Source organism: Cavia porcellus, unplaced genomic scaffold (genome assembly GCF_034190915.1).
Source record: "Cavia porcellus strain 051 isolate PalLab524CR breed Dunkin Hartley unplaced genomic scaffold, mCavPor4.1 scaffold_6, whole genome shotgun sequence".
Classification (NCBI taxonomy): Eukaryota; Metazoa; Chordata; class Mammalia; order Rodentia; family Caviidae; genus Cavia; species Cavia porcellus.
Window position 1 is genome coordinate 50,708,216 of NW_026947489.1, and position 26,078 is coordinate 50,734,293.

The following is a 26,078-nucleotide window of genomic DNA, read 5'->3' on the forward strand; positions in this document are numbered from 1 at the left end:
TGTGAGATGTGTTAATGGTATTTTGATTGGGATTGCATTAAATCTGTATAACAGTTGAGGAGGTATGGCCATTTTCACAATGTTGGTTCTTCCTAGCCAAGAGGAAAAGATATCCTTCCATTTTATAATATCCTCTTCAATCTCCTTTTTCAGCAAGCATAATTTTCAGCATGTAGATCTTTTACATTCTTAGGTTGATTCCTAAATACTTCATTTTTAGATGCTATTGTGAAAGACAATATTTTGATAATTTCTCTCTTGGTCAGTTTTTTGTTTGTGTACAGGAATGCTATTGATTTTTGAGTGCTGACTTTGTAGCCAGATACACTGCTGAATTTATTACCTCTAGTAGACTTTTAATGAAGTTTTTTGGGGTCTTCTATAAAAAGTATTGTATCATCTGCAAATAGTTATAATTTAACTTCTTTCTTTCCTATCTTTATTCTTTTTCTTTCTCTCCCTTGTTTGATTGCCCAGGCTAGTGTTTCCAGATTTATATTGAATAGGAGTGGTGATAGTGGACAACCTTGTCTTGTTCCTGATTTGAAAGTGAAAGCTTTCAGTTTTTGTCCATTTAGTATAATGTTGGCTATTGGTTCGTTATAGATGGCCTTTATCAGATTGAGGTAGACACCATGTATTCCGAGTTTTTGAAGGGTTTTTATCATGAACATGTGTTGGACTTTATCAAAAGCTTTTTCTGAATTTATTCTGATGACCATGTGGTTTTTGTTTTTGGCTCTGTTGATGTAGTATATTTCATATATTGATTTTCACATGTTAAACCATCCTTACATTCCTGGAATGAATCCCACTTGGTTGTGATGTATAATCTTCTTGATGATATGCTGCATTCTATTTGCCAGTATTTTATTGAGAATCTTTGCATCAATGTTCATTACTGAGATTGGCCTATAGTTCTCCTTTTTGGTTGGGTCTTTCTCTGGTTTTGGTGTTAGAGTAATACTTGCCTCCATGAATGATTTAGGGAGGATTGCTTTCTTTGCAATTTCATTGAAGAGTTTAAGGAGTATTGAAATCTGCTCTAAATTTCTTGTAGAATTCAGCCATGAGTCCATCAGGACCTGGGCTTTTCTTTCTTGGTAAGTTTTTAATTATATTTTCAATTTCAATACCTGATATTGGATCATTCAAAATTGCTGTATCTTATTGGTTGAGCCTTGGTATTTCATATGTTTCTAGAAATCTGTCCATTTCATCTGTGTTTTCCACTCTATGTGAGCAGAGATTTGCAAAGTAGGTATTCATGGGCTTTGTAGTAATTTCCCTCTTCTCACTCCTTATTGCATGCATTTGGGTTTTTTTCTTTGTTTTTTTTTTTTTTTGATAAATTAGCTAGAGATTTTTCAATTTTGTTTATTCTGTAAAACAACAGCTTTTTGGTTCATTAATTCTTTGTATTGTTTTCTTAGTTTCACTTGCATTGATTTCTGCTCTAATCTTTCAATTTCCTCTCTTCTGTGAGCTTTGCATTTAACTTGTTCTTTTTCTAGAAGCTTGAAATGAAGCATTAGGTTATTTATTTGTGCTCATTCTGTTTTCTTGATATGACAATTTATTGCTGTATATTTCCCTCTTAAGACTGCTTTCACTGCATCCCACAGGTTACAGTATATTGTTTTCACATTTTCACTGAACTGTAGGTATATTGCTTTATTTCTTCTGTAGCTCACTGGTTATTCAGAAAGTTATCATTTAATTTCCATCACTTATTAAACAGGCTAAAGAGGCAGGTTTTATGATTTCTTTTGCCATTAATTTCCTTTTTTTTTTATTTATTTAAAGAAAAGGAAACGAAAAAAAAATACATGGAGATTAAAAAAAAAGGATAGAAATGATACTAAATTACAGACAAACAAAAGGTAAGAAATTGCCAGTTGATGAGTTACAAATTGTCTTCTTCGAAATGGCTGTTCAGGTTATAGAATTAAAGTATTTAGAATGACATTCAAAAAAGTGACCCTACAAACCATTCTGCTTTATGGCCGAACAAAAGCTCCGTAATATGATTATCAGTCCCACCTATTTGTTTTACATCTCTAAGAGGATAAGGTTAACCATATCAAAACAGAACAGAACATTTTTTAAAAAAATAAAAAACAATTTAAAGAAATACAGATTTCAAAGCAAGTCCACTGGAGATCTACCTTATCTAACTGTCTCTAGCTTCTTACAAATAGTTGTCCCTAACTTCACCCACTTTCTATACTTATTGCATATTATAGAACAAATCAAATCATTACAGGATGATGGAGTCTTTTTAGGTCCTCAAGTTCCAGATTAGGGAAGACATTTCAACTACCATCGCATCTCTCATTCTCTTTGTGATAGCCGTCCCCATCTCTGCATATGCTGAAGTTGAGCTGAAGAAACCAGTCCAGAGTCATTTTAATCAGCAAGCAATAGATTGCTAGAATTTATATTATAATGCTACAAAATAAGCCTCGGGTTTTTCAGGTCTCTTCCTCAGAGTATTTGTTCCTATCCTCTCTGTATTATAGGGAAAACCAAGTCATAACAAGACAGCGAAACAATTTCCTAGATAAACATGCAATGGATAAGACTTATAAAACTATAATATAAATGATCTTCCGTAGCTACTATGTTTTCTCTTGTTATTTTCAATAGATTTGTCGACAACACTGGCTTATTATAGTTAAATATACTATCACCTATTTTTATAAAAACTTATCTTTGACTGCATTGTAGTATTTGAGAGCTGTTACTGATTCATACCAGTATGGAGATCCTTTACATCCTGTCATGCTCAGAGTAGTTTCCTCTACTTTTAGGGTTGATTCTAACACGCATACCGATTTCAAATAGGATCAGTCAAGGCCAACCAATAGTCTTATGATTCAGATACAATTAAGATCAGTCATAGTAAGACAATGTAAGTAATACAGGATTTCAGCTTAAGTCAATAGGAAAATAAGGATAGTTACCATGGTATAACCTGCTATTTTTGGTTCTAGAGGTCTGTGTCCTCAAATCTGATATGAGTGGACAGACCAGAACAAATTTAATTCAATCTAAATATGGCACTAGGACTACTGTGTCTTTTAAATCGTTATATACCATTAGCAATGACCTCTGCTTTTTTTTTTTAAATATAGTTTCAGAGCTGTCTCTACCAAAGACTAGCTTACCGTCTCTGCCTCATGTCTGCTACTCCACTTTTCTGCTATAATTTGTCCACCTTATTCCCTCATTCCATGGTCTGCCCCGTACACTGAGGCCTCTCTGCCACTGTAGCTGGAATCCTGATATCTCTTCCTCTCTTTCTCTGTAATGTCCTTCAGCGCTCTCTGTAGGGTTGGATTGGTGGCCACGAACTCCCACAGTTCCTCCTTGTCTTGAAAGTATCTTATTTCTTCATTAATTTTTAGAGAGAGTTTTGACGGATATATGAACTTAGGTTGCATATTTTTTTCCTTCAGGACTTGGAATATTTCTCCCCACTCCCTTCTTGACTTAAGAGTTTGCGTTGATAAGTCTGCTGTTATTTTGATAGATTTCCCGTTATAGGTAACCTGCATCTTTTCTCTGGCTGCTTTTAATATTCTGTTTTTTTGGTGGATTTCTGGGATCTCGATTATTATATGCCTAGGCGTAGATCTGTTTTGGTTGTAGGTAGCTGGTGTTCTGTATGCTTCTTTTATCTGGATATCATTTCTTTTTGCTATACGTGGGAAATTTTGCTTTAATATCTCTGTGAATATTTTTTGTATTTCATTTTTGGATGTTCCTGCTTCCTCACTCACATTCTTTATTCTTAGGTTATGCATCTTTTTATCATCTTCCAGTTTTAGAATTGCTTCTTTCTGGTTCCTTGTTATTTTTAAGAGGCTTTTTCTTTCACGTTCATAAGCCCTAAATCTCTCTTCAAGTTTCAGAAGGTTGTCTTTAGTTTCTGTCAAGGCATTTTGCCAATATTCAATGGAGTTTTTAGTTTCCTGGTAATCTCTTTGGTTCTGTTTCATGTATTCTAAGTTATGCTTAAATTCTTCTTCAGATGCTTCTCTTTCTTTTCTGATTTCCTCAGTTCTTCCATCTGTGTTCTCTTGGGTGGGGCTTGTCATTTCTTTAATTAATCTCTTTATATCTTGCCTCACTTGGATCAGGAGTACATCTTTAAATTCCTCTATGAGATCATGTAAATACTTTTTAATTTCGGCTGATGCTGTGTCGAGCAATGGATGGTTACTGTGTTTGTTCTCTTCAGTGTTTAGTTCTCTTGGGTTTAATTTCTCCTGTTGAACAGCTGGAGATTTTTTTTTATTTTTATCTCTTGTCATGTTTCTGGTTTCTTTCAGACTGTCCTGGAGTTCTCTGGCCCTCTCCGAATTGCTTAGGGCCTTTCAGAAGCGTGCTGGCTTGAGTTTTTGCTGTCCTCCCCAATTTGCTGTTATCTGGGGTAGGCTGGTATGCAGGGGCGGTACAGTCTAGTCTCTAGCCTCTGTGTCAGTTAGTTCATAAATTAGGCTGTACTTTCTGGTTGTCACTGAGTTGTGACCATTCTGCATCCGCCCATTGGGCCCCAAGCAGAGGCCTGGTCTAGCCCCAGTAGCTCCTGCCAGTTCTCCCTGAATCAGAAGCAGCTGGGTAATGGCACAGGATTCTGCCCAGGTCCCAGCCGTTCTCTTCCAAACCTCTCTGTGATAGGAGCTCTAGAAAAGCAGATCTGCCCAAAACCAAGATGGCTCCCACTAAGTTCTCCGTGCGGAGCTGAAGCCAGCAAGCAATCAGACTCTGCCAGGACTCAAGATGTCTTCCACCAGCCCTCCCTACAGGGGGACCTGGTGATGTTACCAAGCTGCGGTTTCTGCCGCCAGGCTAATATGTCTGCACCAGATTCTGTGTTATTGATTTCCCCGTGGTGGCGGGCCAGCTGTTCTCTGGTCAAACCCAGCAGCCGCGGGGTTTTCTGTACTCACCAGAGTCCGGTGCAAGTCCCCACTCCGGGACCGCCGCACACCAAGCCGTCCACTTTTCCCCACCTCGCAGCTCAGTGCTGACCAGTCAGATTTCTGTGCACCGTTTAGATTCGAAACGCCAGAGCTCTGTACATCTGCTCTGGTGCAGCGGTGCAGAACTGGCTGCCACCTGGAGTCTCGATCTGGGTCTCAGTTTCCGCAGTCCCCAAAAGCAACTCAGCTTTTCGTGCTGGGTCCACGAGTCTGTTCGTTGATTTAAGGGCGCGGGATTTGCAGCCTCCGGTCTCAGCACGACTTTAAATCCTCCAGCTGTACTGTCTTGGTTAATAAGAATCACTATCAATTTGTCTGGTCCTCTCCATGCTGTCTTATTTTTAGCTTTGAGTTTGAATTCTCTGGAGAGATTCTTCACTCGATCCCCTAGCTCGCCGCCATTTTCAGATCTCTGCCATTAATTTCCAATTTCAGTGTGCTATGGTTAGATATTATGCATGGGATAATTTCAATACCTTCGCATTTACTTAAGAATGTTTTATAGCATAATATATGGTCTATTTTGGAGAATGTCCCATGTGCAGCTGAGAAGAATGTGTATTCTGATATGGTTGGATGGAACACTCTATAAACATTCTATAAGTCCAGTTGCCCACAGGTATGATTCAATTCTATTATTTCTTTGCTGACTTTTTGTTTAGTTGATCTCTTTGTGACAATGGGGTATTAAGGTCACCTGTTATAATTGTGTTCTTGTGCATTTGGTTTTTCATGTCCGTTAGTATTGTCTTATATAATTGGATTCTCTTATATTTGGTGCATATATATTTATAATTGTTAGTTCTCCCTCTTAAATATTTCCACTAACAAGTATGTAGTGACCTTCTTTATCTCTTTTAATCATTTTAGGTGTGAAGTTCACATTGTTGGAAAATAGAATAGTTAGCCTGCTTTTTTCTGGGTTCCTGTTTCATGGAATACTGTTTTCCATCCTTTGGCTTTAATCTATGAGTTTCCATTTGGGTCAGATGTATTTCTTGTGTACAGAAGATTGTGGGATCATGTTTCTTGATCCATTCCATCAATTTCTGATAGGTGAGTTGAGGCCATTTACATTGACAGATATAACTGATATGTACTGGCTCAACTTTGCCATGTTATGTTCCAATTATCTGCTTTCTGCTTTTGCCCCTTGTTTAATTGCTTGTCTTACCTGGTGGTTTCTTTCTGTTGTTGTTCTGGAGATTGTAATCATTTTTATCTCTGTCTAGCATGTCTTTCAATATGCTTTCTAGTGCTGGTTTGGAGGACATGAATTTCTTCAGTTGTTCTTTGTCATGGAAGTGTCTTGTTTCTCCATGAAATCTGAATGAAAGTTTTTCTGGATATATCAGTCTGGGTTTAAAGCTGTTTTCTTTCAGGGCTTGAAATACCACACTCCAAGCTCATCTTGACTTGAGGGTTTGTGCTGAAAAGTCTACTGTGATTCTAATGGGCTTCCCTTGATAGGTGAGTTGCTTCTTTTCTCTAACAGCTTTTAGTATTCTGTTTTTATGCTATGTGTCTGAGATCTTAATTATTATATGTCTAGGTGTAGATTTATGTTGGTTGTGGTTGTGACTGTTTGGCATTCTATGTGCCTCACTTATCTGCATATCAGATATTTTCCCCATGTTTGGAAAAATTTCTGCTATTACTTCTGTGAATAGTTTACTGCTGTCATTTGCATTGATGCCTATTCACCTTATATTGTTTCTTTTAGGATCATCTTGAAGCTGCTGGATTGTCATTTCATGCTGTTTTTTTTTTATTTTTAAATTTTTCATGATCATTAATTTTGGTCCTCTCCTCAAGGTCCAAAATTCTATCCCCAGCTTTATTTAAATGGTTTTGCCAGCTTTGAATAGAATTTTTTGTTTCTTGGATGTTTCTTCAAGTTTGTTTCATAAATTCTGCTGGTTTTCTACATTGTTCATTCAAGGTTTCAATCAGTTTCTCATGCTCCTTTACTTTTTTCTCTATTTCTTCTTTAGCTGAACTAGCAACTCCTTTACTAAGGTTGTTATTTCTGTCTTTACATGGGAGAGTACTTCTAATTTGATTTCCTCTGTAGCCTCTTGGAATTGTTTTTTGTATTTAAAAATAAACACTTCATGAATTTGCATGTCATCCTTGTGCAGGGGCCATGCTAATTTTCTCTGTTTCATTCCAATTTTAGTATATGTGCTGCCAAAGCAAGCACCCCCTTCCTTCTTTTGCCTCTCTGAGTTATTTTCCCCTTTGAGCAATTTGTTATTCTTTCACAATATTTATTGAAGATTTTGGATCTTATCTATTCTTTCAGTTTCTTACATTAGGAAGACAATGTTATTTTTACTTAAAAAAGCAAAACAGAAAAAAATGGTAGAAATGATACAGAATTTCCAAAAAACATTAAGAAATTATCTCTAGTTAATATATTATATATTGTTTTCTTACAAGTAGTTGTTCAAGTTACAAAGTCAAAGGTATTGTCAATATGATACTTTTACAGTTTTTTATTTTAAAATAGCAAAACAGAAAAAAGGATATAAGAATAGAGAATTTCAAAAAACAGGAAGAAATTGACACTAGTTGATATCTTAAATATTGTTAAAATAGAAATAGTTGTTCTGGTTACAAAATTTAGGCATAAAATAATCAAACAAACAATGACAGCACAAAGTGTTCTTTTTGATGATCTAACAGAGAATTAAACGTAATCTGTCTTGCACACTATACGTACATACAGTTATATGTGTATAGTTACATACATATACTCTTTTCCTTCCATTTCTCCTTTTCCCTCTCTCATTTATTCTGATAGTATGGTATTTAAAATGTAAGCTTGATTTATTTCACTTATGAGTATGGTCTCAAGTCACATCCATTTACCTATAAAAGACTCAGTGTGATCTTTCTTTATAGCTTAGTAGTACTCCATTGTGTAAAAATACCGCATCTTTTTTATCTATTCCTCACTTGAGGGGCATTTGGGTCCTTTCCAATATTTAGCTATTACAAATTGTGCTTCTAAACAAAAAAAACCCTTAAGAAACAAGTTGTGCTGCTATAAACATGGATGCAAATATATTACTTTTGGTGTGATGCTTTCAATTCTTCTGGGAATATACCAAGAAATGGAATAGCTGTGTGAAATGAGACTTCGATTTTAGCTTTTTGAATAATCTCCACACTGATTTCCACAGTGGCTACGCCAGCCTACACTACCATCAACAGTGAAGAAGAGTTCCTTTTTCCTCAGCATGTCTCAATAAATGCATCTCCAGCATTTGTTATTAGTGGTTTTCTTGATCCTGACCATTCTTTCTGGAGATGGAATCTCAATGATGTTTTAATTTGTATTTCTTGAATGACCACTGATGATGAACATTTTTGCATGTATTTATTTGTCATCTGTATTTCTTCATCTGAGAAGTGTATATTCATCTCAGATATCCAGTTTTGTAATAGATCTTTCAATTTAAAGACCTAGGATTTTTAAATTCTTTATATGTTCTAGATAGAAGTCCTTCATCTGAGGGACAGTTGACTAAGACTTTTTCCCAGTTCATGGGATTTCTCTCCACTCAGTTGGAGATTTCTTTTGACATGTATAAACATTTTAACCAGATGAGATCACAGGTGTTGATTCTGGGAAGTATTTTTCATGCAGTTTGATTTTTGGTCACGAATTCTCTGCCTACATATATGTCTTCAAACTTTCTACCTACTTTGTCTTCCAGCATATTTAACATTTCTGTTTTAATATTTAGGCCTTTGATCCATTATGACTTTAGTTGAGAGCATGGTGATAGGCATGAGACTAATTTTAGTTTTCAGCATATGGAAAGCCAGTTTTTCCAGCATCACTTATTAAAGAGGCTATTTTTCTTCCAGTGAATGTTTAGACCCTTTATCAAAGATAAGGTGACTGAATGTGTTTGTAGCTGTGGTTGTATCTTCTAATCTATTCCATTGATCTTCAGACCTGTTTTGATTCCAGAACCATGCTGATTTTATCACAGTAGCTTTGTAGTATAACTTCAAATCAGGGGTTGTGATGCCTCCTGCCAGGCCTCTGTTGTGCAGAATTTCCTTTACTATTCTAGGTCTCTTTGGTTTCCCAATGAATTTTAGGAATAATTTCTCTAGATCTCTGAAGTAGGCTAATGGTAGTTTAATTCAAATTGCACTAAATCTATATAAAATTTTTGGGAGAATGGCCATTTTCACAATGTTTGTTTTCCCTATTCATGAACAAAGAATATCTTTCTATTTTCAGAGTTTCTCTTTGATTTACTTTTTCAGATTACTATATTTGTATACACCTATACACTGTATAGGTATTTTACTTCCTGTGTTAGATTCATTCTTAAGTACTTCATTTTGTGAATTCTTGTAAAGAGTGTGATTTCTCTTATTTCTCTGACAGTGAGGTTGTTGTTTGTGTACAGGAATGCTATTGATTTTTAAGTGCTGATTTTTGTTATTACTGAATTTTTTGATTACTGAATTTTGTTATTACATCTAAAAGTCTTTCAGTGGAGTTTTGAGGGTTTTCGATGTACAGTATCATCTCATCGGTGAATAATGATAATTTAACTTGTTCCTTTCCTATCCTTATTCCTTTTATTTCTCTCTATTGTCTAACTGCTCTTTCTAATGTTTCTGAAATTATATTTAATAGGAATGGTGATAATAGACACCCTTGTTTTGTTCTTGATTTTAGAGTGGAATATTTCATTATTTGACATTTATTATGATGCTGGCTCTTGGATTGGCATAAATGGCTCTTATCAGGTTGTGATAAAGACAATATATTCTGATTTTCTGTATGGTTCATATCATGAATGAGTGTTGAATTTTACCAAAAGCTTTTTCTGCATCTATTGAAATGATCATGTGTTTCTTACCTTTGGCCCTATTGATATGGTGTTTTATGTTTATTGATTTGTGCATGTTGAACCATCCCTACATTCCTGAGATGAGTCCCATTTGGTCATAGTGTATAATTTTCTTGCAGACTTGCTGCATTCTGTTTGCCAATATTTTATTGAGGATCTTAGCATCTATGTTCATTAAAGAGATTGGCCTGTAGTTCTCTTTTTTGACTCGATCTTGTTCTGGTTTTGGAATTAGGGTAATCCTTGCTTCCAGGGAACTAATTGGGGAAAATTGCTTCCTTTTGAACTTCACTGAAGAGTTTGAGGAGATTTGGCATTAAGTCTGCCTTGAATTTCTTGTAGAATTCATCTGTGACTCCATCAGGACCTGGGTTTTCTTTGTTGGTAATGTTCTAATTACATTTTCATTTTCATTAACTGAAATTGGGTTGTTCAGAAATTTCACATCTTCTTGATTTAGCTTTAGTAATTAATATGTTTCTAGAGATATTTCCAATTCTTCTGTCTTTTGGAATGTAAGAGAGTAAACAGTTTTAAAGTAGGTATGGACAATCTTCTGCATTTCCATCATTCTCAGGTGATTTTACTCTTTTCAAACTTTATTGCATGAATTTGAGATTTTTATTCCTTTTTGTTAACATGAGCTAGGAGATTATCAATTTTATTTATTGTTTCAACTAACTTTCATTTGTTAATTCTTTGTACTGTTCTCTTAGTCTCTATTGTATTAATTTCTGCTCTGATCTTTATAATTTCCTCCCCACTTTGGGCTTTGGACTTGACTTTCTTTTCTTTTTCTAGATGACTAAGGTGTAGCATTGGATTGTTCAATTGTGTTCAATCTGTTTTCCTAATTTGGGAAATCACTGCAATAAATTTACCCCTGAGGACTGCTTTCATTGCATCCCACCAGTTCTGGCAAGTTGTACTTTTATTATTTTTGTTTGTTTGTAGATATTATTAGGTTTCTTCTTTAATTTGTTCTTTGAACCATTGTTTGTTCTGGAGTCCATGATTTCATTTCCATATATTTATAGAGATTTGCAGTTTTTTGTCATTTATTTCCAGTTTTATAGCACTATGATCAGATAATATGGGATAATTTTGATTCTTGTGCTTTTACTTAAGGATGTTCTGTGGGCCAGCATATGGTATATTTTAGTGACTATGGCATGTGAAACTGAGAACGTATAATTTGACATTTTTGGATGGAACACTCTGTATACATGTACTAAGTCCAGTTCACAAGTTTGATTCACTTCTGTTATTTCTTTGCTGATTTTTTTGTCTAGTTGATCTGTCTGTGTCAATGGAATGTTAAGGTTCCCTGTTATAATTGTAATATTGTTCATTTGAGTTTTACTTTTGGATTAATATTTGTTTTATATAGCTGGGTGTTCATGTATTTGGTACTTAAATATTTAAGATTTTTATCTCTTCCTCTTGAAGTTTTCCCCAAAACTTGTATATACTGTATAGTATAGTATATACTGACACTATAGTATATACTGACACTATCTCTTTTGATCATTCTTGATTTGAAGTTCACACTGTCTGCAAATATAATAGCTCCTCCTGCTTTTTGGGGAGTTCCTGTTGCACCAAGCATTGTTTTCCAATCTTTGACTTTCAGTCTAAGAATTTCCTTTTGGATTAGATGGGTTTCCTGTATATAGCATATGGTTGTTGTTTCTTGATCTATTCTGCCAGTCTGTTTCTTTTATTTGGAGGCCATTTCTTTTAATTGAGGTCATTTATGTTGTTATAACTGATATACATTGGCCTTTTTGTCGTGTCATCTTTCTGCTATTGGTTCTTTACATTTATCCTCTGTTTAATTGTTTTCCCTGCTTGGTGATTTTATTCTGTTGGTTTTCTTGAAGTTGTAACTATTTTTATGTCTACCTTGAATATCTTTCAGTATTCTTTTTAGGGTTGATTTGGTGGTCTTGAAGTTCTTCATTTGTTCTTTCTCATGAAAGTATCTTATTTACAGAAAGTATCTTATCTACAGGTTTTGAAGGACAGATTTTCAGGATACATCAGTCTGGGTTGGAAGTCATTTTCCTTTAGGATTTGAAATAACTCACTTCATGCTCTTCTTGTTTTCACTGTTCATGTTGAGAATACTGCTGTGATTTTGGTTGACTTTCCTTTATAGGTGTTTGTTTATTTTTTCTTAGACCTTTTAATATTCTGTTCTTATGTTGAATTTCTGGGATGTTGATTATTTTATGTCTGGGTGTAGATTTATTTTGATTATGGTTAATTGAAGTCTTATATGCATCACTTATCTGTATTTAAGTGTCCTTTCTCATGTTTTGGAAATTGTTGGTTATTACTTCTGTAAATAGTATTTTATATCATTTATATTCTCATCCTTTTTTCAGTTACACCTATAAATCTTTATTGTTTTTCTTTGCATTGTCTTGTAACTATTAAATTGTTGTTTCCTGATTCCTTGTTATTTTTAAAAGATCTTTCCTTTCCTCTTCACTAGCTTCACTCTTGTCTTTGAGGTCTAAAAATCTACCTTCACATTCATTGAGGCAGTTTTGCCAGTTTTTGATGGAATTTTTGATTTCCTGGATTTTTCTTTCAATTTTTTTCATGTACTCTAATTCTTATATTGTTCATTCAATGTTTTCATCATTTTTCAGTGCTCCTCTGTTTTATTTAACTATGTCTTCTTTAGATGTGTTCAGCATTTCTTTCATTATGTTTATCATTTCTTGTTTTATCTGGGAGATTATTTCTGATCTGAGTTACTTTACAGCTTCGTGGAGTTGTTTCTTTACATCAGTTGCAATCATTTCAGAAGTTTCAGGTGTATGGCTTATACTTTCTTCTATGTCCCTGTCTCCTAGTCTTGTTTGGGATGGGCTAGAGCTTTGAGATTGCATTTTACTTTTTTCATTTTGTCATTTTGGTGTATTCACCTAGGGCAGCTGAATGGAAAATCTCAGTTGGTTCCTTGGTTGAGGATGGCTGTCCATACTGCAAGGAGTTTCCCCAGTTGAGTGCAGATCATTAGGCAGGGCTTACCAGTTCCTGAGAGGCAGTTGAATCCTCCTCACATAAGGAGAGTACAGTGGACAGAACTTCAGCACACCCCATGTGGCACTCAAGCTCCTTGCTTGAAGTTGCTTGGCTTGTTCCTACCAGGTTCTGAGTTACATATGAAAGCTGAATGGATAGCTGAAGTAGACTGAGGAGGCCTTCAGCTCATGCCACTCGATGCACAGAGGTTCCCCAGCTATCCAGAGCCCAGCCAAGATCTGAGCAATGTACCAAAACTCCCTGGCTGTTTGGGGTTGCTGGGTGGGACTCCACCAATTTCTGAATGCCATACCAAAGCTGCACAGCCAGATGGAATTTGCTGTTCAGATCTTCAGCTCACACCATGCATCTGACCAAAGTTCCCAAGCTGCTTGTGGTCACTAGGTGGAGCCCAGACAGGACCTGAGCAATGTACCCAAACTCCCTGGCTGTTTTCAGATGCCGGGTGGTGCCCTACCAGGTTCTGAGCCAGGTATCAAAGCTACATGGCTATGTAGAGTTCATTGTGCAGGCCTTCAGCTCACACAACTCAGCACACTGAGGCTCCCCAGCTACTTGGGGTTGCAGGTCTACAAGAAATTTAGAAAAGATTTAATGCCAAAACTCCTCAAACTCTTTAGTGAAACTGAAAATGAATCAATTCTCTCTAACTCATTCCTGGAAACGAGTATTACCCTGATACCAAAACCAGAGAAAGACCCAGTCAAAAAAGGAAACTATAGGCCATTCTCCCTAATGAACATAGATGCAAAAATCCTCAATAAGATACTCTCAAAAAATGCAGCTAATCATCAAGAAGATTATACACCATGAGCAAGCAGGAGTTATCCCAAGAATGCAGCAGTGATCCAACATACACAAATCAATAAATCTAATATACCACACCAACAGAGCCAAAGACAAAATCACATGATCATTCCAAAAGATTGATACAAAGGTTTTGAAAAGAATCAACACATTCATAATAATAACACTGCAGAAAATCAGTAAATTTGATCTTTATTTCAATTTGATAAAATCCATTTATGACAAACCAAGAGTCAGGATCATACTAAAACTCTAAATTCAAGAACTCAACAAAGGGTTTCACTATCATCACTCTATTCAGTATATTTATGGAACATTAGCTAGAGCAATTAGAAAAGAACAAGAAATAAAAGGAATAAGAATAGCAAAGAAAAAATTTAAATTATCATTATTTGCAGATGATATGATATTCTACATAGAAGATTCCAAGAATTCCACCAAAAAACTCACAGATTTAATTCCAAATTCTGTAGTGTAATAGGTTACAAAGTCAACATTGAAAAGTCAGTTGTATTCCTGTACACAAATGACAAACTCATTGATAGAAAAATGAGGAGAAACACACCCTTTGCAATAGCACCCCAAAAATAAAATTTTTAGGAATTAACCTAGCAAAGGAAGTAAAACTCTTATATATTTAAAATTACACTGCTCTAAAAATAAGAGATACAATAGGATATGAGAAAACAGAAAGAAACCCCATGCTCTTGGGTAGGAAGAAACAACATAGTGAAAATGGCCATGATCCAGAAGTTGTTATACAGATGTAATGCAATCTTGAGCCAAATACCATTCATATAACTCACTGAACTAGAGAAAACAGTCAAAATTCATTTGGAAACAAGAGACCCAGAACAGCAAAAGCAATTCTGAGCAAGAAAGGCAAGGCAGAAGGCACCACAATTCCTGACTTGACACTATCATACAAAGATACTGTGATAAAATCAGCATGGTGCCAGAAAAAGCAGACCTGTGAGCTAGTAGAACAGACTAGAAAATGCAGACATAACTACAAAGAGACTCAGCCACCTTATCTTTGACAAAGGAGCTAAGGGTTTCACTGGAAGAAAGATATTCTCTCTAATAGATGAAGCTGGAAAAACTGGATCACTACATACCAAAAACTAAACATAGATCTATGTCTAGCACCATGCACTAAACTAAAGTTTAGACAGATCAGAAATCTAAGTATTGAAACAGAAACAATAATTATACTGGAAGAAAAGTAAGGTAGAAATCTTAAAAACATGCATGTAGGTAGAGAGTTGAAAAAAAATTGCATGGGAGGCACTTCACAGAATCAACAATTGGGTCTTATCTTAATAAAAAACCTTTTAAACATCAAAAGAAATCACCAACAGGGAGAAAAACAGCTCCTAGATGAGGAAAAAAATTTAATCAATTGTCCCTCAGGCAAAGAACTTCTATCTAGAACACACAAAGAATTGAGAAAATCAGAAACACTCCCCCAATTTCAAAGACTTGATTGATTCAGTAATGGGCATTGGAGATGAATATGTACTTTTCAGATGGAGAAATGCAAAGAGCCAGGCATGATGGCTCATGCCTGTAATCCCAGCACTTGGGAGGCTGAGGCAGGAGGATTGTTGCAAGTTTGAGACCAGCCTGGGCTACAAAGAGAGCTTGAACTGCATAAAGACCTTTTTGAGACCCTGTCTCAAAAAGACAAAAACAAATGCAAAGAACAAATAAATATATGAAAATATGTTCAATATCACTGGTGATTTGAGAGATGCAAATTAAAACAACACTGAGATTGCATCTCACCGCAGAAACAATGACTACCATCAAGAAATCAACCAGTAACAAATGTTGATGGGGCCCTAGGGTAAAAGGAACCCTTCTCCGCTGCTGGAGGCATTGTAGACTGGTAAAACCACTGTGGAAATCAGAATGGAGATTTCTCAAAAATCTAGGATCAGAGGTCCCATTTGATCCAGGTATTCCTTTTCTGTGTATCTTCCCAGAAGAATCATAACATCATACCACAGCAATATATGTGTCCTCATGGTTATAATGGCACAATTTTTAATAGCTAAATCTTGGAAATAATCCAAATGCTCATTAGCCAAAGAATGGATTTTTTAAGATGTAATATTTTTATATAATAGAATATTCAGCTATAAAAGGACAAACTTGAGGCTTTTATAGGAAAATGAATGCAAATTAAGACCATATACCAAGTGAAATAAGTCAGACTCACTTGTGCAAATATCATATTGTTTCCCTAGTGTAAATATCTAAAAGAGAAAATAAGATCCAAAATGTGAAAATAAATGTGAAAGAAACTTCTCAAAAAGAACAGAACTGCGAAAATAGAAAGGAGAAAAGTAAGAAGGGAAGATAGATGACTATATTACTGATCCCTCTTGATTCATCAAATAGAACAGGTTGTGCTTTCAGTGTTTCATTGTTTGATCATTTTTCATGTCTGAATGAGTAAATAAGGTAAAAAAGGCAGATTATACAGACTTTCCTCTGTTCAGATGAGTTTCATCAAGTGCACCAGTTCCACTGTCCTTGTCTCGTAGGCACACAGCAAGTCTAAATTTCCCAATCTCTTGCTATGGCTACATGCCTAGGCTGTGGCAGGAAGATGCAGGATTTAGGAATAAGTCACTTCTAGATCTTGGCCACAGAATTGCCCTCCATAATTCCATTGCCTTTTCCTCTTTTAAAAGCCATATAGTTATGCCCAAGTTACCTAGGAAATTATATTAATGAGGGCAGTTTCTAATAGTACAAACACAAGATTTTATGGAAATCCTAAAGAGACTTCAATTATATGATACTACTAAGATTCTATTATCATTCCATTAAGGCAGCAAATATTACTATTGCTGATGCAAACATATACAAAGAGACACAAATACACATACATACACATCTACACTTCTCTCAGGCTGGTTTTGATATAGACTGCAACATTTCAAAAACAAGCTTGAAATAACTTCCTCTGTTGAACAACTGATTACATTCTCTGCACAAGATAAACATCCCTGTACACATCTTACAACATTCACACTGTCACTAGTTAAGAGAAATACAGAATAGTCCACGTAAGTGCCAACTCTGGGTTCAGCTCTCACTGAGTTCAATAACATGTTTGTGTTAGTTGGCTGTATGATTTGAACAAACTATCAGAACCTCTGTGAGTTTACTTTCCTCAACTTTAAAATGATATACCACCACAAAATGGGACAGATAATCTGAGAATACAATTTCTGCTATCAGAGTACTTCACTGTGAACCCCAATTTTGCCACTTTACTAACGTGGCCAGTGATACACAGTAACAGGGAAGGTCATGGTACAAAGCTAAAGATTCAAGCTAAACACCTGCATTTACACTCTGGCTCCACCCACAGGTGTATTCACCAATGAGTTGGTAACAAGAAGCTTCAGGGTTCTGTATTACAGGTGCCCCATCCAGGGTCTTCTAACCATATTTTATATCTGTAGGTTTATGTCATGTTTCTGAAAGAGGATCCCTAATATAGTATAAATAAAAATTTGGGGATATCACAAAATCTAGATGAAAAATTGACTCCATCAGTAGTTGGTTCTGTAACATGGCTTAAACACCTATCTCTTTTCATGGGGTTGCTGTTAGGATTTGTGACTTACTTCACATAAAAATGATTAAAATTTTGCCATGCATGAGTCATGTCCTCCATGAATGCTGGTTCCACAACTTCCTTTGCTGGTTATTCTTAATTCGTTCTTTTATGAGAACTGAGCACCCTTCTGTTCACAACTGTAGCTTGTAGGGAACTTCTCTTGAGTCCTCAATTTCTTCTTTTTGTGTTTTTTATTTTATGAAAATAATTTTATTACAAAATAATAAGAGAATAACAGTAGTTAACACGCTGTATCATTATCTTCAAAGTAATTACTCAGAGTAAAAGATATAAACCAAAAAGATTATTGACATGTTTTCTGTAAGCCTCCTTAGTTGATAACAACTTAGTTTAATCAGCCACTATTAGAGCTCTTAAACCTTAAAAAAATTTTCATTGCCTTCATTGTGACAATTTTTGTCCATATTTTCCTCCACAGAGCCATCTTCTAGATTGACTTTCTCAACAAAACAATTGGCATGAAAGTGGAATTATCATCAGACTTGTCATAAATTTGGAAAGTATTGCTACACATCACTTAAAACTTGAAAAGCTATTTAGACTCCATCCTGCTTTTGAAATATTGACCTTTCAAACAAACTCAAGCTTTTAATACTGACATTTCTGTGACAAGCTGGAACACACTTAAACACATAACACAATTGCATACTGGAATTGCATCTTACCTACACTTAGTCCAATCACAGAATAATCAGCATTATCTGAAGGTTATGATTGTAAAAATTAACCACATTAAATATAAAAATATTTATAAAATATGTAGATTGGTTTACCAGCAGCCAGATATCATGCCTAGCCAAGTAGACATGAAATTAACTACCATACTATGAAATGCATACATGTACCTAAGAGTTCCTATGTATTTTCTAGGGTTCTGATGTCACAATTCTCTGCTGATTTTTAGGCTAATTAACAAGTTACCTTTAACTGATTCTCATTGTCCACTGGTATTCTGCCATATACCTCATTGGGAGTATACAGCCCTTCAAAAAGTCTTTCAATATTTTACCCGTGTGGACACAATCCAGATTCTTTGGGCTTGTTCCTTGGATAATCTCAGCTAGAATGTCCTTTTAAAAAGCTTTAAAATTATAATGTTAAAAAATGTTTATGGAGGAGGGTCAGTGTGACCAGGTCAGTGCAGCACAAAATCATTGTTTCTAAATTTAGGGAATAGAAGCAGAGTAGAAAGGATGCAACCACACCACAGCTGAAGCAGCAAGAGAAAAAGAGTTATGATACCCAACTCATAATAATTAGGATGGAGGCACAAAAGAAAAACATGCAGGAAGGAACCTTAAAACAGGCATATATAAACTGGAAAAAATATGCTGAGACTTTAATTTGGATTGCTGGCTCCAGTGATTATTGGGCAACTCCTACCAGCTAAGAGTCTGATGTCAAGGAGGGTCTTTCCGGACTTTTGTCAATGCAAAGCAAAAGTCAATCCTTAAGTCATAAGTTAAGGGGTAATTTTTAGTTAAGAGAAATAGCACAATGCCAGCGTTAGCAAGAGTGAATCTTCCTATCCTACCATGAGGAAGAGTTCTTAGATCAGAAATCACTTGGACATGTTTTGAGTTCTGTTTTAGTTTTTTTTTTTTAAGTCCATTTTATGTTGTCTTCCTCTGTGCTTTTTGCCATAAGACCAGTGTGAGATGTGACCATATGGTCACTTCAATGTAGAAAGAAATAGAGATATTGGTATCTAAAAGTCTAATTTGGAAGTGCCAGGTATGTAGATGGACTGCCTAGAATTGAAATATTAGCCTCCTGCAATCGAAATTTAGTACTGTCGCGTGCCTTGGTCATCAGCAGATTGTACTATTCTATGGGGCATTCAAAAGGATTCAGTAACCACAAACACCTTCACGTTTCCATCCCATACTCAACTGTACCCTGCTACAGACACAGCAGCCTGGCTCTTCAGTTCAGAGGCCCTCATACATTTATGACTAAAAACCTCTATTTAGTAACATATCCTCTCAGCCTTACACCAAGATGACCAAAAAAACGTGCTTTAGAGTTAAAACTTGAAATCTCCTGCCATGGTTGGTTCACTGCCTGCAGAGACAGTGGCTGAAGCTAAGGCTGCAAACAGCAAGACTGATGGGTATATAATGTGGAAAAAGAAAAACATATCTGTTACCCAGAAGACAATCACTTTGAGAAGTTCTGATACTGAGAAAATAAGGAAGGATCTCTCTCCCTGATTCTAACAGTCTAGTTGAAAGTTCATATTTTTTCCATATAAAAACAAACCAAGTCAACAAGGAAAGATCATGAGTAGGAAAATGATTGGGTGATTCCCCTAATGGATCAATCTGACAGCTCTTCCTCTTCCTTGATCTGCATATAAGAACTGCACTGGCACCTAAGGCACCACCGTCCCTGGACGTTACCTTCTGAATCTTCCAGCATGCTCACCTTCCAGTTCCTGTTCAGAGCCAGCCCTGCCACCCTGCTCCTTACTCTGTACCTGCAGCTGGGGGTCATCACAGCCCAGGAAGACACGTGAGCCAAACCCTTCTTCTTCCTATAGAAAATCCACTAGGAGGACTCTGTTCCTAACCAAGAAATCAACATGCACCTTGGAAATTCTTGAAGTTTTTCAGGCATCTTGTCTCTGAGCTCTCCTGATTTCATGGTGGATTTCATATTTCTGTTCAAGGAAGCCCCATTAACCCCCTACATATTTCCACTGGGGGCTTCTAGGTTACCTGTAGTAAAAGTTTTACCAAGGACACAGAAGCTGTAATTAATAATTAGTCTTTCTCCAAGTTAGGTGTAGTAACTCACACCTACTATGCCAGCATTCTGGAATATAAATCAGGGAAATCACCAAGAATTCTAGGCCAGCCTATGCTACACAGTGAGTTCAAGACAGGCTTTACGATATAGCAAAATCCTGTATCTAAAAACAAATTAATTGTACTCTTTGCCTCTGAACTACAGACCACCCTCAAGTACTTTGTTAAGAGTTTTGCTTCACAAAGTTTACCATTTCAAACTGTGGCTTACACAAGAGGAGATGCAGAGGTCTGGGAGTCCTATCAACAGCTTTGTGCGGCATGGACAGGACTCACCGAAGGACTCATATCATCATGTTATGTTATGAGGATGATGTAGCCTGTATGTACCTGACACAATATTTTTCCTTAAGTCAAAAGATGAATATTAGGGCTTCTGACACACTGAGACTCAGGAGCACGGGTTCACAAATCAATGTACTGAGTGTTCCAGTTTGAAGGCAGAGGAAGAGTACAGAACATTTAGGGTACTGTATTTTAATTATTTTTTAAATTTTATTTAAAGAGAAAAAGAATAGAAATAATACAGAATTTCAAAAAATAAACTAAGAAATCACTAATTGATAAATTACATACTGTAATCTTAAAAATAGTTATTCAAGTTACAAAATTAAAGCATACAAAGTGGACATTCAAACAGTGAGTCTGTGAACAGTTCTGTTCAATGATCCAATAAAAACTTAGTAATATGGCTATCTATCTTCCACACTTTAACATACATGCAGTTATATCCTTTTTTTTTTTTTACAATAGCAATTACAAATTTTGGGTTTTGTTACTCCTACAGTTCTTGTTACTGTTTACACTAGAGACACAATGTGATATTTATAAATATGATTGTTATTTATTTCACTTGTGAGGATACTCTCAAGTTGCCTCCAATTACCTATAAAGGCCTCAATATCCTCCTTTTTTATAGCTGAGTAATATTCCATTGTATAAAAATACCACATCTTTTTCATCCACTCTGCAATTGATGGGTATTTTGGTTGTTTCCAAGATTTAGCTATCACAAACTGTGCTGCTATGAACATGGGTGCACATATATCACTGTGACATGACCTTTTTGGTTTTTCTGGGAAAATACTCAGGAGGGGAATAGTTGGATTGAATGGAACTTTCAATCCTAATCTTCTAAGAATTCTCTATAGTGATTTCCATAGTGGATGCACCAGTCTACACTCCCACTAACAATGCAGCAGTGTTTCTTTTTCCCTGAAGCCTCACTAACATTTGTTATCAGAAGTTTTCTTGATGGCAGCTATTCTTTCCAGAGTGAAATGAAATCTCAAAGCATTTTAGTTTGCATTTCTTGAATGACCAGTGATGGTGAACATTTCTTCATGTATTTATTAGCAATTTGTATATCTTCATCTGAGAACTGTGTTTTCATCTCAGATGCCCATTTTTGGAGATGGTCTTTGAATTTAGGGGGAGCGGCTTGATGGTTTTCAATTCTTTATATGTTCTGGATATAAATCCTTTGTCTGAGGGGTTGCTGGCTAAAATTTTTTCCCTTTCTGTGGGTTTTCTTTTCACTCTGTTGGTGATTTCTTTTGAAGTGCAGAAACTTTTCAATAATATGAGATTCCAGTTGCTGATTCTTTGAAGCGTTTCCCGTGCAATTTGCATTTAGTTCATGAATTGTCTGCCTACATCATGTCTCCAAGATTTCTACCTATCTTGTCTTTCAGTAAATTTAATACTGTTTTAATACTGTTTTAATACTTAGATCTTTGATCCATTTAGATTTTAGTTTTGTGCATGGTGATAGGCATGGATCTAGTTTCAGTCTTCAGCAGGTGGAGAGCCAATTCCAGCACCATTTATTAAAGAGGCTATCCTTCTTCCAGTGAATGTGTTCAGTCCCTCTGTCAAATATCAGGTGGCTGAGTGTCTTTGTAGTTGTGTTTGCGCCTTCTAATCTGTTTCACTGATCCTCAGATCTATTTATTTGCCATGTACTTTAATTCTTTTTACTACTTTTGTGTTTAAATTTTTGTCAATAGAAAAAAATGCAACTCCTTAGTTTTCAATGACACTAAACCTACACAAAACATCCAAATCAAACAGCACATCTAAGTGCTTGGAGAATCTGATACTGAGACATATCACCCTCTCTCTGGCACTGTCGCTATCTTTCCTGCCACCTTATGTTTTCCACCCTTCCCCGTGAACAGGTCTCTGATCTCTCTGTCCTCTCTTTCTCCTTCCAAAACCAGTCGAAGAACAATAATACTCAGTACAGAGCTGCCACAAGAAGTAACAGCCAACGAATTGACCACCTTGAAGCTTAAAGTTGAGACAGAATTGAGAGAATGTATGGTGGTAAGTAGTGGCTTTGGGGACTGACCTGAAGGTACATCTAACTACAAAGCAAATCTAAATCCTTTATTGTGAATGCAGTATAATCAAATTCTCACTTTAATATTTCATAATATGCTTAATAAAATATTCTCATATATGTTATATCACAGCATCAAAACAATTCTGAAAGCTTATGGAAGTTGACTATTTTTGTCTTCAGATGAAGAAACTCTGGTTTGGGAAGGTTCAGAGAGGATGAGAAAGAGAGAAATAATGAAAAGGAAGTGAAATAAAAGGAGAAAAGATTTAAGTGCTGGCAGAGTATTGGTAGACGTTTCTCGTGGATCTGAGCATAGTGCACATGGCATGGGGTTTGTCTAGGGTTTACTCAAAAGAACACACTACAACCCAGTGTAGGATATTAAAGGAGTGACAAAGATCTGCAGTCTCTGATGCATCCTGTCCCATAAACTTTGCAATGAATCTGACTTTCTGATACCTTTTTCTGCCCTTTTTCTTTGTCCCTCCAGTAGCTAACTTTTGTCCAGGCCTGTTCTGTCCCATAAGGTACTACCTGCTTCTCTTTCTTTGCATAGCTCAGCAATTATCAAAGAGAAGTTGAATCTCTAAGATACACCAGAGGTTTTCAAACCATGGTGCACCTAAACCTAACCAGCTCGTCTGATCAGATGGCAAAATATGATTCAACACTCTGGGAGAACTAAGCTTCTGCATATGTAACTAACTCCCAGGGCACGTGGAAGGTCTTTTCATGAGTGCATTCTTTGAGCAGCTTGAGGTTAGAGCATTACATTATTACAAGTTTCCCAATAACGAGTGAGATTTAAGGATAGCAGTTAAGCAGGAAACAAAGTTGGGAATGTGAAGACACCTCTTCATTTAAACGCATCCTAAAAATGCCCCCACACATTTAAGAGTATAATTCTTGATCATTAAGCAAAGAATATCCCAGGTGCCTTGTCAAATTTTTGTTTGCCATCCATATATCTGAACCATGCATGTTGTCTTGGGTTAGAAGAGAGACTAGTTTAAAGTTTTTCAACTTTGTGTTTTGTTTATTATTACCAGAGATGACAGTGTAGAAAACATGTATATGTTGCATATGATCAATAATTGTCATAACAATAGTTTCTGGGTGACTGATAAATAATGGATTTACACTTGACTCCTGATATAAAATGTATAAAATGTATTCAAATATAAGCTGTATAAAATGTATTCAAATTAACATAATGTCATATAATAGTATAATCAATAAAACTAAATCTTGAGTATTTCTGATACAATAACATACATTGAACTTTTAAAAATCCACCTAAATCCAGATAAAAATCTCTGATCTGCATCAGTGAATTGCAAACCAAAAAGAATTTGTGTAAGAGGAAATTTTGCTAACTTTACTCAGCCAAATTCATTTGTAGCTTCCAATAAAATATAAATACAGAGCTTTTAAACATTTTCACATTTAAAACTCTTTGGAAAATATAACTTGTTCATTAGCTTAAATTTTCTACCTTATTTTCCACCTTATTTTCTATCACATACAATGGTTTTCCAAATAAAATTCTGTTAAAATGAAACCCTAGACTCATACTCCTTTTAGAGTTAAAACATAATGCATTATGTCTATAATTACATACTTAAATATAAAAATTGTATAATACTTTAAAGCTTAAAAAAGCATTTGATTAGCCAGAGTGATTAAACATTTTTTAATATGGACCCTCTTATGGGTCTTATAAAGTTTTTGGCACCTGTCAGAAAAAGATGCTTTGAAATGCATAATGTGCATTAGATTAGTTGTGAAATTAAATACTGAATAATAAGGTTAAATTAAATAAGTTAAACTTGCAAAATAATAATGTATGTGTTTATTGATCCATTGGCTGCAGAAACAATACATTTAAACTCCAAAAAGTTCATTTTCATCTTGTGCAGACATGATCTGTGATGGCCGCTGCAGCAATACAGCAAACAGCAAAGGGAGGAATGATAATACAAGGATAGGTTGTCCTACACTCCAGGGCTCTCCAAAGAATTCTGAGTAGCACCCAAAGGTGAGAACATTGGAATTTCTTGTGAGGCTAAGGATTACTCAATGCAGAATTTCCAGATAAATGAGCAAGTTTCTGGAATGGGCAGGTGGTAGGTGGCCTCAGTCATTCACACCCAGCCACTCTGATAACTCCTACATGTTCAGGGCAGTGATGATTGCAGGCAACATTTTTAGGACATGTTAATCAGTCAAGTGTGGTAAACCATTTTCTTCATCCTTGTTATAAAATCACATACTGAGCTGATGATAGATCAAAATTTCTTTCCATCTGGATTTACACAAAGAGACATATTTATTCACAAGTCTCTCTGAGTTGACATACCCCAGACTAAAAGCCCTCAATTAGCATTAAATAGGTTTTGAAAACAATACATAGAATATTAAGTTGCAGAATACTCTAAATTGAAAAGGAAAAATAAAGGGAGGAAATTTACCCTCCAGATTTCCTTTTCTAATCTAATAGTCAGGCTTGTGACTTAACTGCAATTCACAGTGAACTGAGGTAGCAGTGGGAAAAGTAACTTTAACCATCAAAGGTCGCAAAGTTACCAGGGAACACAGTGGGGCCTAGTCAAGTATAACAGAGGCCTGACCCTTGTGTCTGTTCCCAGAGAGCCAGAATACCATCTCAGCATTCACAAAATACAATATCATGCAGGTCATCTCCCAGAATCCCATTGATAATGAAGGCCAGTCTGCTACTAGATGGACTGCCAACCAGGAGTGAAGTCTTATGACTTTACCTACATCTTCCTGTACCCTCCCAAGTCTCATGCTCACATTTCTCAGGGGTCAGTTGGTGTACAGGGGGAAAGAGAAGCTGACATCACTAACATGGGCTCCTCAATAGCTCTGACCCATCTCTGAATTTTTCCTCTCTTGTCTTTCTTCTCTCTCACATTCATCAGGCTAACATTGAATCTTCTCCTCTCACCAGATTAAAGCTTACCTCGTAAGCAGCAAGCCATTAGCAGGTCCCTTCAACTATAAATACACTGGCTGCCTCTGCAGTGATTACCCAAGAACCTTCTACTGGGACTTCCAGACCAACAGTGAGTACATGCATTATCTAAAGAAGGGGGCCACCATAAGGGAGGAAAAAGCAGAAACAGAACAGTCATATGAAAAACCTGAGGGTTAGAAGAAGAGAAATCTGAGGATCTGAAAGAATAAAGCCCAGGTACTAAAGGGAAGCACTGCATGATAAAAGCTAAGAAAGGTGGTAATTATGAAATGAAAAATCAAAAAAATTAAAACCAACTGGGTGAGTATCTAATCCCAGCAAAAAAACAGAGGACCCTGAAGAGTGTGTGAGGTGATCTTTGTGCTCCTCTCTTCCAGGCACTGTAAGAATTGCAACAGTGGTTGACATTATTCGGGAGCTGAATATCTGCCCTGATGATCAAGCAGTGGTACCCATAAAATCAAATCGATATTATGCTATAACTGACCTGACTGTAAATTAATGGAAACCCTTGT

General features: G+C 36.0%; 1 protein-coding gene and 1 non-coding gene across 2 annotated transcripts; one reads left to right on the forward strand and one right to left on the reverse strand.

Moving 5' to 3' along the window:
• Window positions 1-7,090: 7,090 nt before the first annotated feature.
• LOC111758528 (U6 spliceosomal RNA) lies at window positions 7,091-7,194 on the reverse strand. The gene has a single exon (XR_002792706.1). It is a non-coding gene; the product is annotated as a U6 spliceosomal RNA (small nuclear RNA).
• A 12,630-nt stretch (window positions 7,195-19,824) lies between these two features.
• Window positions 19,825-26,065, forward strand: Pip (prolactin induced protein). The gene is made up of 4 exons (NM_001173400.1): window positions 19,825-19,919; window positions 22,438-22,543; window positions 25,537-25,651; window positions 25,941-26,065. Exons 1-4 carry the CDS (start codon window positions 19,825-19,827, stop codon window positions 26,063-26,065), a joined length of 441 nt encoding a protein of 146 aa, NP_001166871.1.
• Window positions 26,066-26,078: the final 13 nt, after the last annotated feature.